Here is a 12,484-nt window from a genome sequence, read left to right as displayed (position 1 = left end):
GTCAATCAGGGTTCCATCATGGGTCTCATATAAGACTCTGGTCTTCATTCCATTATGGGCATAGCATTAATAGCATTGATATTTCATCCTGTCTTTAACATAAACTCTTCTTTATAGCTGTTTATTTACCTTTACTCTTTTTACAGCACCATTCTTAATGAAAACTCAACCAATAGCTATCCATAAAAAGACAGATCCACAGTAGATGCAGCAGTGTCAACTAAAGTTTATTAATGCATTCAATGTAAAGTACAAAGCAGGTGTGTACATTTATGCTATGAGTTTTGCTACAGCACAAAGCAGATCAATCCCAGGATTACAGAGTGCATTAACATCGGGGCCATAAACTCATAAGTCTGTGGTAGATCTTGTCTATGATCTGATATTCGAAGAGGTGATCACCTCCAAGGTTAAGAAAGAGGAATAACGCAGGACTGTCCAGGAGCACATAGTAAGGTCTCACTAACAGAAGCTAGTTAGATAGTTGGGAGTCTCCTGTGAGTGGTCACTGATGGTCTTCAATGTGGAGAAGAAGAAGGATGAACTCAAGGAAAGCCACAATGGATAATTATTAATATCTTGATCCAAAACTTCCAACTGCTTCGCAGAAGGGAGGGTAAACCTTTTCTATCTGGTTCTGGTACAGATTCACTTATAATCGAGCTGCGCTTACTGGTGGAAAGGAAGTTATAAAACTGTAGGAATTCAAAAATCAACCAGACTTTGAGCACGCAGCCGTGTGTTGTACTCTCTGAGTATCCCACATCAACACAGGGAGTTTATATGTAATCTGCATTTATATTTATTGGCAGGATATGCATAGACAAAACCATCATAATTCAGTTATGTTATTTCAAAATGGAGAGAGAACAGTTGAAACCAGTTTTCTTCAAGGTTACAAATTAAGCTAGCATTAGTATCCTATCAGAAGGAGCATCTTATCTGATCCCAAGCCATTCCCTTGGGTGGTTGCAGTACGAGGGCTTTAGTCTCTCAATGCACCAAGGAGAGTATTCCTTCTTAGGTGCCCGGGCACTATAAATGGCTGAATATAGAGGCCGGTGGTACATAAACAACATGGCAGCATAAACAGTACTACACACATTGCTTCCTGGTATTCGGTGTCCCAGGGTGGCTGACATGAGTTCTTCTGCTTCATTCTTACATTGTTCCTCTTCATGGCAGGTACTGGCAGAGCTTCGGGAATATTTCTACTGACTATTACTAAGCCGGGGTGAGACAGCATCAGAGGTGTGAATAATGGCCTCACAGCTTCTTGGCAGGTACACACAGTGATTCATCAACAAAGACTTGGGTCGCCACTTGGTCGAATATTTCACAGAAATCTGGAGTAGCACATCCTTTCATGCCAAATGGTGTCAAAGTGTAACCTATGAAAAAAACACACACACAATATTCAGTCATTAGCAATGGTACTACATAAATATGTGCTCCATCTAGTGAAGAAATCATGCCCATCCTGGCCCAAAGTTCCTAAGATCTCAGATTGGTCACTCACATACACACAATGATAGTTGTTCCAGGCTCTTGGATTCCAGGCCGAATTGTGACTGTCACAAAAGGTTTATAATTGTCCTTATGGTGGGAATCAAGAGCACTGCATGGAACAAGTACACGGTCGGCCAGACTGATAAGTATTAATTTCAACTGTAGATTGCCAACAATAAATATGAATCGCCTACATTATTTTACAGAGATTATCGATGAATCATTGAATTTGTATTACTGTTTTTGAAATCTTTGTTTACTTTTTTCTTTTACACTAAATATTGGACATGTTACATTTTAATTCAACTGATTTTCGAAACCCAAGAATGTTCACTTGTTTTTTCTGCAAATGTTGTAATGATTTGTACCTCAGTCCTAACTAAATAATACAACTATTTTATTTTTATATCTTTTTATGCTACCTCACCTTGGTGATTAACCTATTAGTGTGAGTTCACAAAAAGATCCATCCTTGTGGTTCATCATGCTGTTATCCTCTAGGCTACCAGCGTTGCAAAGTGTGAATAAACATGAACCATCTTTCTTTCTGCGGGGGGTATAGCAAGAACAACACACTCCTGTTGTCACTGTGGCTCCAACATGAACATTATTTGGAGACTGGCTGAACTTTGCAACCTAGAAAAGTTGCACAGCCTGCCCTACATGTATGGAATCACCTGGGAGAACTTGTCCTCTAAAATAGCTGAGACACACAAACAATGACTATGTAGGCATTGGTTATGTTCTTGGTGTTGCTGCTGGCTGTCCATTGAGTCTGTGTCCAGTGGTGAAATACAGAACCTACCATTGTTAGTATGTAGCTCTCTGTGCTCACAAGAGTGGACCATTGGTATTAGGAAAGCTGTGTTATCCCCATCCTGATCACCTGCCACATACTTTGTACTATAGCGTCCCATTATTTAGAAAATTATTGATTTTGCGTGGTGTATTCCCTTGGCATGTACTGTATGATGGACATTTATTCACAGCAGAAAAGTTGGCATTGCAGAGACAGAAAGAATCTTATAGTGTTCCGTGTACTTTTTTATCTTATCATCTATTTTCCCAACAGGCAGGACAACAAAAAATTATATGAAAAGCATTTCTCTGGATTTATATTGATTAGGTGGGACTGATTAGCTCTACAGTCATAGGTTGGAGAACTACATGGTCCCTCCTTCTACACCTAGCCATTCCTGCTCACTCCCCCAGTGGGAACATGCCTCACGGACATCTGTGCATGCTAGGAGCCATATCAAATGCTCCAACAACCTCCTCAGCTACAGTGGCCCTGAAGCCTTAATACACTACACGGTACTACAACCCCTTCTCTCCATCCGGGCCTGCTAGGCATCTATGGCTAATGCCTGTGCCTCCCAAATACATCACAAAATGCTGGTTGGAGCTGATTGGAGCTGGCAGGACTAATGTCTCCAGGGCCCATCACAGAGGACCTTTGCTGTCCTGCCAGGTCCACGCTGCTGGACTATCCCCCTCGGCTTCAGCAGTGTCTACCACAAGTGAGCCATACAATTCAATGCTAGGGGCACCTTTGAGGGACACAATTCTTATCATCACAGTGGAGCAGCTCAAATATCAGAACAATGGTGCAACCATGATTTCTATGGGCCTTGTTGAAGTTAAGCCAATACCCCTACTATTTGCTTAGGCATTTTTTCAAAAGGCCCTCCACACGAACTCAGCCCCAGTCTACAGGTTTCCCCCCATACCTTCCAGAGACAAAAGGACCTTGGACACTCACAGCAGTGACTGAATCCCCTGCACCTGGATGGTATTCAGTCACTGCTGTGAGTGACCCTCCTGCTCCTTTTCTATGGGCCCTGGTCTATAGGTTTTCCCCCAATGCCTCACAGAGATTGTTGGCCCTCAGACATTCTCACCAATGACTAGATCACCTGCCAATGGATGATATTAAACAGAGTTCATTGTTCGTCTTCCTCCTGTCCCTTTTTTATGGGTCAATCCACTTGAGTATCAGGACCTGAGATGATACACCTTTATTTATTGATGCTACTGCACTATTAGTCTTGGCCTGGCCGATTCACACTTTCCTGCAGTGAAGACCTACTGGGCAGCTACACTATCTAACCCCACCTGAACTGGACAGTGATTGCTTTCTCTCACCTGTCTCACATCCCTGTGCACCTGGACCTTGCCTTCTTTACTTCTGTTACTAAACCCGGATCCTAGTACAATATTCTCATTTAAATCGTCTCACCAGCTACTCTTCAAAGGTGTAGTGGGGGTGGCAATAAGAAATCAGCCTCTGCATCACCATCACTGAAAAAAACAGACACCATCCTCAAGAAACTTACCTCCTCCAGCTATCTTTCATAGGCCTGAAGATATTGCATGATGATGTCATCACAACCACATAGGACAGCATAAGCGTTATTCAAGCCCGAGTGGACATAGTTGCTGGTGGCTAGTCAACACAGAAGCCTGATTGGGGCACCTGGAGGTGCTGGAACTGGACAACCATCTCCCAATTATAAGTTGACCTTGAAGACCGGTCGCTTAACCTAAACATCTGCTATTATGGAATTCCAGAATGTCTAGAATGAAATGACACCCACATGTTCCTCTTGGATCTTATCTCATGCACCACTGGTCTGTCCTGTAGCCCCAACTGGAAATTCAGAGGGCCATTGAATGTGGTCTTATACTACTCACTCCTCTACTGTTTGTTTCAATAGACCTCCTCTGCTGATTGCCTATTTTCTACTCATGCCCATACCCATTTTATTAAACAGGATGCACATCACAGTGGACTTTTCATCAGAGACCAGCACTAAAAGGAATGTGTTTCTAGCCATGTGCCTGCAGCTTAAAATTGGGATATGAAATATGGCTTTCTTGAACTGGACACCATGTGCATTACTTTGGATCGCCGCGCCAGAGATTTCCTTGACTCCACCAAACTGGCCCATTTCATGGACTGCCTGTCCCTGTATGCCATGGACACCACCACCACTATCTCAACAAGAGGATGGGGCTGCACATGCATTCTACCAGACTAATCACAGAGGAGCTCTTCTGAATGTAGCTGTAGCAGAACTAGCTCAGACAGATTTGAAGGAAAAACTTGTGTTCACATGCTCCGAGTGTATCTGACCACGGCAGGCCATGACGAGTAGCATAATGAGAAACATGCAATATGTCCCTTCAACTATGAAATGGTTTTACATCACATCTACCTACTGTGCCCCTTTCTGGCATGATACTCTCTGCATGGTCTGTTCTACATGTTATGGCAGACAGTACATTTCCTGATCCCCATGGGATGTCGGTTTGTGGACTTGAGACCTACTAGTGGACCACAATGTTGATGTTAATGTTGATGTTGATGCTCCTGTTTGTGGTACTATTTGTGGCCACGGTTCTGGTAGTGTTGCTATACTTGCTCACATCTGTTCTTGTAACAGTTCACCTCCCTAAGGCTGGGCACCCTCCTCTCCTTTCCCATCTTTCTGAATGGCCTCTATACATCATCATACATTGACATTTTCTCATCCGTCATCTGTATTGTTGACTTAGCGACATATCCCATGGAAGGTCTGCTCTCTCACCATTTACTGCCCTGCCCCCAAACAGTTGCAAAGACTCTAGCTTGCCATGCCCCCTTGGCACCCATTGTATCATTTTCTCTCCTCTCTTCCCCAGTCGTAGCACCATGACCATACTTATCTCTTAAGAGTATGACTATCATGAATACTCCATACCATCCTTTGTCTCCAAGAGGGGTGTCAACACACAAGAAACAGATACTTAACACCACCTGGATATACATTTACTACTCATACCCTTTTCACTCTTTTTTTGCTTTGTCCATTCTGCATCATTATTGGCTCAACCTCCCTGTGGCAAACCCTCCTCATCTGCCTACCTCCCGCTCATGCCCTTAGATAATGTTGGGGTTTAGGCTCCCCTTCAACTGCACCACTCCTGTGCACCCAAAGCACCTCACAAATACTGTGCTCTCCCTCCCTTCTCTACAATGTCCTTGACAAAATACACTTGCCTTCCTTCTTCCTGTCGTATACTTTACCAACTTCACTCGCTAATGGCCACTACCATAGCCCACCACCCCCTTACTTTCACCACGCTCAAAGTTAATGTGCTGCACTCATATTAAATAGGAAAATATCATATCCTACCTGATATCTAAGCACACTGACATTAGCCCTTTTCTAAGAGACACACCTTTCAGCAAGGGAGGCAGAGAAACTCACTGGACTGGGTGTGACAAGTCCTCTAAAGCTGCAAGACATCAACCAGTCATGACTCTACCATACTCAGTGACACCATGCCCAGCTCCAATTAATATAGGTTGGCCATTCTCATTCACAAATCCCTTCAATGTAGTGTTCTAGAAAACTGGTCAGACGATGAGGGACAATATGTGTTTTCCAAGCTCTGGACTCGCACTATGGTGTTCAGCATCGGCTCTCTCTACGCTCCTAGCAGTGACATGTCCGCCATTCTCTCCCACCTTAACTGCCCCATCACTGAACTCCGCAAATACCATATCATACTGGGAGAGGATTGGAAAGAAGTGCTGGACACCGTTCTGGATGGTAAAGGCCATATCTATATAAAAACCTTTGAACAGACCCTACTGACCACCTCTTTAGACTTTACCCCTCCAGCGTCTTCAGACACTGAGGGGTGAGTGGTTCACGCTTCACAAATACCAGATTTACTGTTCCAATTCTTTCTCTTATGTACTCTGAAAATGACGTTCTCATTGCACTTACAGCGACTGGCTTGCAATTGCTCCTAGCTACTTTTATGGTCTGTATGGAAAGATTCAATTTAAAGTTGATCCGTAATAAAATATTCACAATGATTTAAGATGGAGTATCAAAACCCAACAGTTTTCCATTAAAGGTTATAGATACCCAAACATAATACCTTTTTTAACCTGAGAATTCTATTTGAAGGCTCTGGAAATTGGAAACCCCAATTCATTCTTAGGAACCAGCAGCCTGAAAATCACCTGTACGAGATTTAGATTTGCCTCTAAATTAGGGTCGGATTAGGGTCAAGTCGTGTGTAATATATAACATAGTAAATGTATTTCTGCTGCTATTTATTGTGTGAGTCTATGCTGATTGCCAACAATTGCATTGACTTTAAAGATTGCTTGCTGAACCTCTGGGTTGATCTAACACAAATAACTGGGTCTACCTTACATTGAGGTACAACCAATAGAGTCTATCTGGGCCAAATCTGAAACCAGTCTGAAAAGACTAATCTTTGTTTATTTGTCTCTCCCTTTATAATTCTTTGATTAGAACATTGCATATTCTCGTAGGTTTAAATTGTACTCGGAAAAAGGCATAATTAGTGCCACACTTTCAAAAGCAGAACTGAAAGGTAAACTAAGAAACAGTCTCTGACCAATCCATGACTTTATCTTGAGGAGGAATTCAGTTAGATTTGTTTATCACTTTATTTTCCCCTGTTTAACGTGGACCACTATATATTTTATGGTGGCACACCTTACATTGTGACACTTGTTTAAGGATCCTGACCTTGAGAAAGAGTCTCATTACAAAGCACTTTGCATTTTGTCCTGCTCTATACATTTTAGAGAATCCCTAGGACTCAGTTTTTAAACAAATTGACCCTAAGCACAACTGCTCTTATTTGTCCTCAATCATTTCCTACTGTGCCCATATCTAACTTTGTACTGAGTTTTGTAAATAATGTTGTGCGAGTTAGAAAATGTTCTCTCCTAACAGTTTCTTCATCTTATGAATTGGTTGTATGTTTTCTTTTTCTTTTATGACCTATGTATGTTATTTTTTCATGCAATCACTGAACGTATTATATGTTTATGGTTTCACAAGTAAACTTAATAAAGATTGATTGATTGATTGGCTGATTTGAAATGAGTGCACGAGGCTGCTCTTATTAACTGACTCTGTTCAATCATACCTAAGAATTTTTCAAGGCTTTGTTTCGTCAATAGATACACCTAGTGCTGTTGTGCTTTGTCACTCCATTTCATGCTGTGTTATTTGCATTTTACTCAATGAGACTATCAATTGGTGGCCTTCTGGCAGTAGGTACTGAACGTTCACCATACAGCAGGTGGCTTACTTAATGTGAGATCTGCCGCACACACACGTAAACATCCATGCTCCACACAAGAAACGCCTCCATATGGCAGAGTAGAGCAAGCCAGGGACTCGCATCCCCTCGTATTGCTATGGATTTACCTTGTGTTGCTTAGAGAATCATCTGATTTAAGGATTCCTTTGCCCTTGCAATACCATGCAAAATGGAAGAGCAATAAAATCCAATTGTAGATCTGGCTTCAAGTATCCTTGAGTCCATTTTGTAAATACTGTGGTCATTCTAAATCTTAGTTTTGGTTTAGTTTGCCTCCAACCCTGTACAGAACGCCATTGCTCTTTTGTCTAGGTTGTTGTTATACACATACCACATCATCAGGGTGTATTTGGTGAATGGGACATGATTTCTACTTTGAAATTAATGGAACCAAGCTCACTGAAGACATTCAGGCGGATTCAAAGAAAAAATGTAAATCAAATAGCGTGAACATCATTTAGTTTGAAAGAAAGGACCAGAAACCAAGAAGATTGGTTCAGTGGGATATATAAATCATACTTAGAAAATCAGTTTCTCTCACCAGGTATGATTGCTTTTCCTGAGTAGCTGTGGCACGTGTTCTGCTCCCCAGTGCACTGAATTTCTCCAGTCGGTATGCAGGAGTCCGAGGACTCGTCGGTAAAACACTCGTCACATTTATAGCCATTGGGGGTCCTATCCAGAGCAGGCACTGAAATAACACAGAACAGAAATTGAGAAACCTAATGTGTTCAGAAATGGGGTGCTAAGTCATGGCTAAATTCTCCCACCCTAACAACAGTAGTATTAAACACTGCACTTTGTATGAAAATAAAATAAATGTTATGTTCAACTCATGATGCACAGAGTTTATTGACTTAATTTTTGCCCGGAATAGAAATTCTTTTCCATTGACTGCTGTAGAACAGTGTGTGTTTTGATCACTCACTAAACCTGTACATTGTGTGTGTCACTCATTTACAAGAGTCCGGCACCATTGCAGCGTATCTTTTCATGCCTCTCTGGTGGCACAGGGCTCTCAATATTACCTATGAGGCGTGGCTTTGCATGGCCTCATAGATATAGAGAAAAGCACTGCCTTGCCTTACTTTACATCAAGGAGGCGTTCCATGGGTGTTCCATGGGTGTTGCCACTCAACACCCATGGAATTTGACACCGCTCCAGATTTACAAAATCACATAAACCTGGGTCAGCACCAAAACGTTCCTCCACAGACTACGTGTAACGAGGAGAAATGCTTACATTTCTCCTAATTTTTTCCCCTTTCAATGTGTGCAGCCTTCTGCAGCTCACTTAGAATGATCAAAATGCCTCATGTGATTGTTTTTGTGCATGAAGGTGCCTCTCTCAGCATAAAAACAATTGTGCCATCAACACAGACACGCTTGTACCATGGTGCAATGGTGCCTGTGTTGGCACGCAATTGCTAATTGTGCACGGGCCTTACCTAAAAGGAGAGAGTTGTGCCATATTGTGTACATTTGGTACATTCCTTACCTTTCGAATTAGCATAGAGCAGCGCAGCAGAATGACATGAGCTGTTGTCCTTTGCCAAATCTGTGTAAATGAGGCCCAGGATTCTCCATGTCTGGGAGACTTGAGGCAAATACCCACCTGCATATCAACCATGCTCCCTTGGGTTTCAAGGGTACCCTTAGCCGAAGGGGCTAAGATTAGGCTGCATGCCTTAGCGTGTATGCCGGCTCTAAACTCTACTGTGTGATTCTTGGTTTTAAATATTGACTTAGTTCTTTGAAAACAAGCTTTTAAAATTGTATCATTTTTTGGGGTAAATGACTATGAAGATGTACTGCTTACCTGGAGTTTGAATCTGAGCTCGTTATTGCCCGCACATCACACAGAGTTCACATGTTGCAGACGCTTCTTTCATTTCATCTCCCTCTTTGCATTTTTATTCCTTCCCATTCGAGGCGGAGGAAGATTCACTCTGAGCCGCCATGTTTGTGCTGCAGTGCTGTTGTGGATGGCAAGCACCAGTATTTCATGGGCCTTCCACTGAGGATGTGCAGCGGATGCACCCCTAGTGTGCCAAAAGCATGCCAAAGGAAAGACAGTCTGCACCCGTCCATGCCAGGAACACAACCAGTACCAGCCAAGCTGCCCAATCTCACCCAGGTATCTTTATGCCCTCTGACCTTCTCAAAACGCTTAACACAGCCGTAAAATGTAACTGCTATTTTATACCCCATAAAATCAAAGGCATACTTACGTGTCTTAATTGTAGAACCGAACTGAGAATTTTTTAGACTAGCCCTTTGATACCTGCTTGCTCTCTTTGAAAACATACCCAAGACTGCATGAGATGATCACTGACTTACAACTTTATTTTCTATTCATTACTGGGACATGGCTTAAGGAATGGTGTAACCTTAACATTGCATTAGTACTTCCTCCAAATTATACCATCTGTAGAGTAGACAGAAATGAAACATGGGGAGGAGAGCTGGTCATTATTCATCCTGACTCTTTGCAATGTATAAACTTTCACCTCTCCTCCCTGAAAGGACCAGAAACTATGGGTTTGTGTTTCAAAATTGATGTCTCCTTCTCTTTTGTAGGCGTCCTGATCAACCAACACTCTGGCCCCAGGTTGGAATTCCTGAAAAATTTAAGTGGTGCCTTGGGCCACCTTATGATCAGGTATTCAAATTTTACTCTTCTAGACAATTTTAATCTCCATTTAGAATACCAAAGCAATCCTGGAGGAGATAACCTCATTGAAACATTAGAAATTCTTGGACTTCACCAATTGGTTTCAGTCCCTGCCCACCAGGCCTGGCACACCATTGATGGAGAATGTTCAAATTTCACTTCTCTAACAGTCGGCACCCCGGAGACCCAAGTCTGGTTGGACTATATGCTAATTCCTTCAACATTAACCTTTGTCATTTAAACTAACCTTCTAATCAAAACCAACCCTATTACCAAGCTATAAATGGGCTGTGATGCTAGAGCTACCTTATCCACTATATCAGGAAACACCTTAGAGGACATCTGATGCTTTAACACATAGATAGCAGCGATTAGTGATGAACTAGCCCCTATAGAGCAAGCTACACATAAAGAATAAAAATTCAGCACCCTGTTATACGCATACACTAGCAGAACTCCCCCGCCAGTGCAAATAACTGGAACTCTGACGGAGAAGAGCATACAGTGCAGGTGAACGGAACCTCTTCAAATGAAGCGGAAAAAATACCATCCACAAATGAAGCTAGCGAAAAAAGAGTATTTCTCTAACAAACTCTTAGATGCTCAAAATGATCAGATAATTATTTTCACAGTGGTAAAATACTTTGCTTACCCAAAATGTTAGTTAAGGACATTCCTCCATCACAGATGTTATGTGACCAGATCTTTGTCTTCTTTAGACAAAACATTCTTAACATCCAAACAGAATGTAACGCTTCACACACACAGCCGATGGATGTGAACCCTACCATTGATGCTTGTAATCCGGATCTTCACAAGGTGGTAGAAATTGTTAATTCAGTAATTAGCAACATAATTAATTCATCACTAACTGCAGCATAATTCCTGCTGAATGGAAACCACTTAAAAAACAGAACATAGACCCTTCTGCACTTTCCAATCTTCGTCCTATATCACTACTACCCATCCTTGGCCATGATACTACACCGCAGCCAATCTGGCTTCTGTCCTAAACAACCAACTGAGTCTGCTCCATTGGACTTACCGGCCGCGCTTCATACCATTTCGCATGACATTCTTCTATCCAGAATCAAACAAAACATTTCACCTTTGCCTTGGCCTGGATAAAATCCTTTCTTACCAACCGTAGATAAACAGTAACCCTAGACTCTTCTCTCCGCCCTCTTTTATTCAACATCTATATAGCTCTGCTGATTTAGCTAATATTTTCTTTTAACACTGACACAACCTCATATGCAGATGATACACAATTGATTCTGACCCTAGACAAAGAAACAGCCAAAACAGAGCTTAATTTTTAGCAATGTATGACATAGAGGTCATCCTGTGGATGAGATTCAATCATCTTAAATGCAATACGGATAAAATCGAGATCCTATTGGTAGGGAAGGACAATTCTTTCAACCCGAACCAATGGTGGCCAGAAGATGCACCTGCTCCACCTAATACAGTAGAGAGCGCCAAGAACTTGGGGGTAAAATTTGATGTTGCTCCCTCTCGTTTCGGTCAGAAGCTCTTGCAGTGTCAGGAATGTGCTGCAGCCTTATAAAAACCCTCAAAAGGTTTTCTGATTGTATTTCCTACTCTGCAAGGAAACCCATAACTGTAGCACTTATCCTATCCTGATTAGACTACTGCAATAGCCTTTCGCAGGAAGTACCAAACAAGTAATATAAAAGCTACAGGTTGTACAGAATGCAGTGGCCTGTTTAATGCTGAAAATGCCACTTCGATCATCTGCCACTACAGCCCTCAATCTCTGCATTTGCTGCCCAGCCCCACAACATTTTTTTTTAACTCCTGGTAATTACTTTTAGAGCCATTAGATACTCGGGGCATAAGTACCTAGCAGCTACATTCACTCCTTATGTTACTGCTAGGACACTCAGATCCTTCACATCCCACCTTTAGGAATAAAACCAAAAGAGAAAAATCTGCTGCAGTGTTGGGAACAAGAGCATGGAACCTCATGCTTGCACAACTAAGGGTGATGGAATCAAAAACCCTTAATAGGAAATCACTGAAAACCTGGATATTCAGGGAACATGTTCCTCAAAAGGAACATCATGCCTACCTAATCACCTTCACTTCTTCCGTACAGTGTTTGGATTCCCAATTTGGAGTGACAGCTGTGCTCTA

The 12,484-nt window shown here is 42.1% G+C and overlaps 1 protein-coding gene across 1 annotated transcript in view; it reads right to left on the bottom strand.

Annotated features, from left to right (window-relative positions):
• Positions 1-208: 208 nt before the first annotated feature.
• LOC144806281 (phospholipase A2 inhibitor and Ly6/PLAUR domain-containing protein-like) overlaps positions 209-12,484 on the bottom strand; it is a 61,849-nt gene continuing 49,573 nt past the window's right edge. The window contains exons 4-5 of the mRNA XM_078672671.1: positions 8,192-8,341; positions 209-1,391 (exon numbers count right to left, since the gene is read on the bottom strand). Coding sequence (XP_078528797.1) covers positions 1,267-1,391; positions 8,192-8,341 — 275 coding nt within the window. The 3' untranslated portion in view covers positions 209-1,266. The remainder of the gene's footprint in view (positions 1,392-8,191; positions 8,342-12,484) is intronic.

The sequence above is a fragment of the Lissotriton helveticus genome (genome assembly GCF_964261635.1).
Source record: "Lissotriton helveticus chromosome 1_1 unlocalized genomic scaffold, aLisHel1.1 SUPER_1_unloc_6, whole genome shotgun sequence".
In the NCBI taxonomy this organism is placed as follows: Eukaryota; Metazoa; Chordata; class Amphibia; order Caudata; family Salamandridae; genus Lissotriton; species Lissotriton helveticus.
Note: the sequence above shows the minus strand (reverse complement) of the source record. Positions and strands in the feature narration are given on the sequence as shown.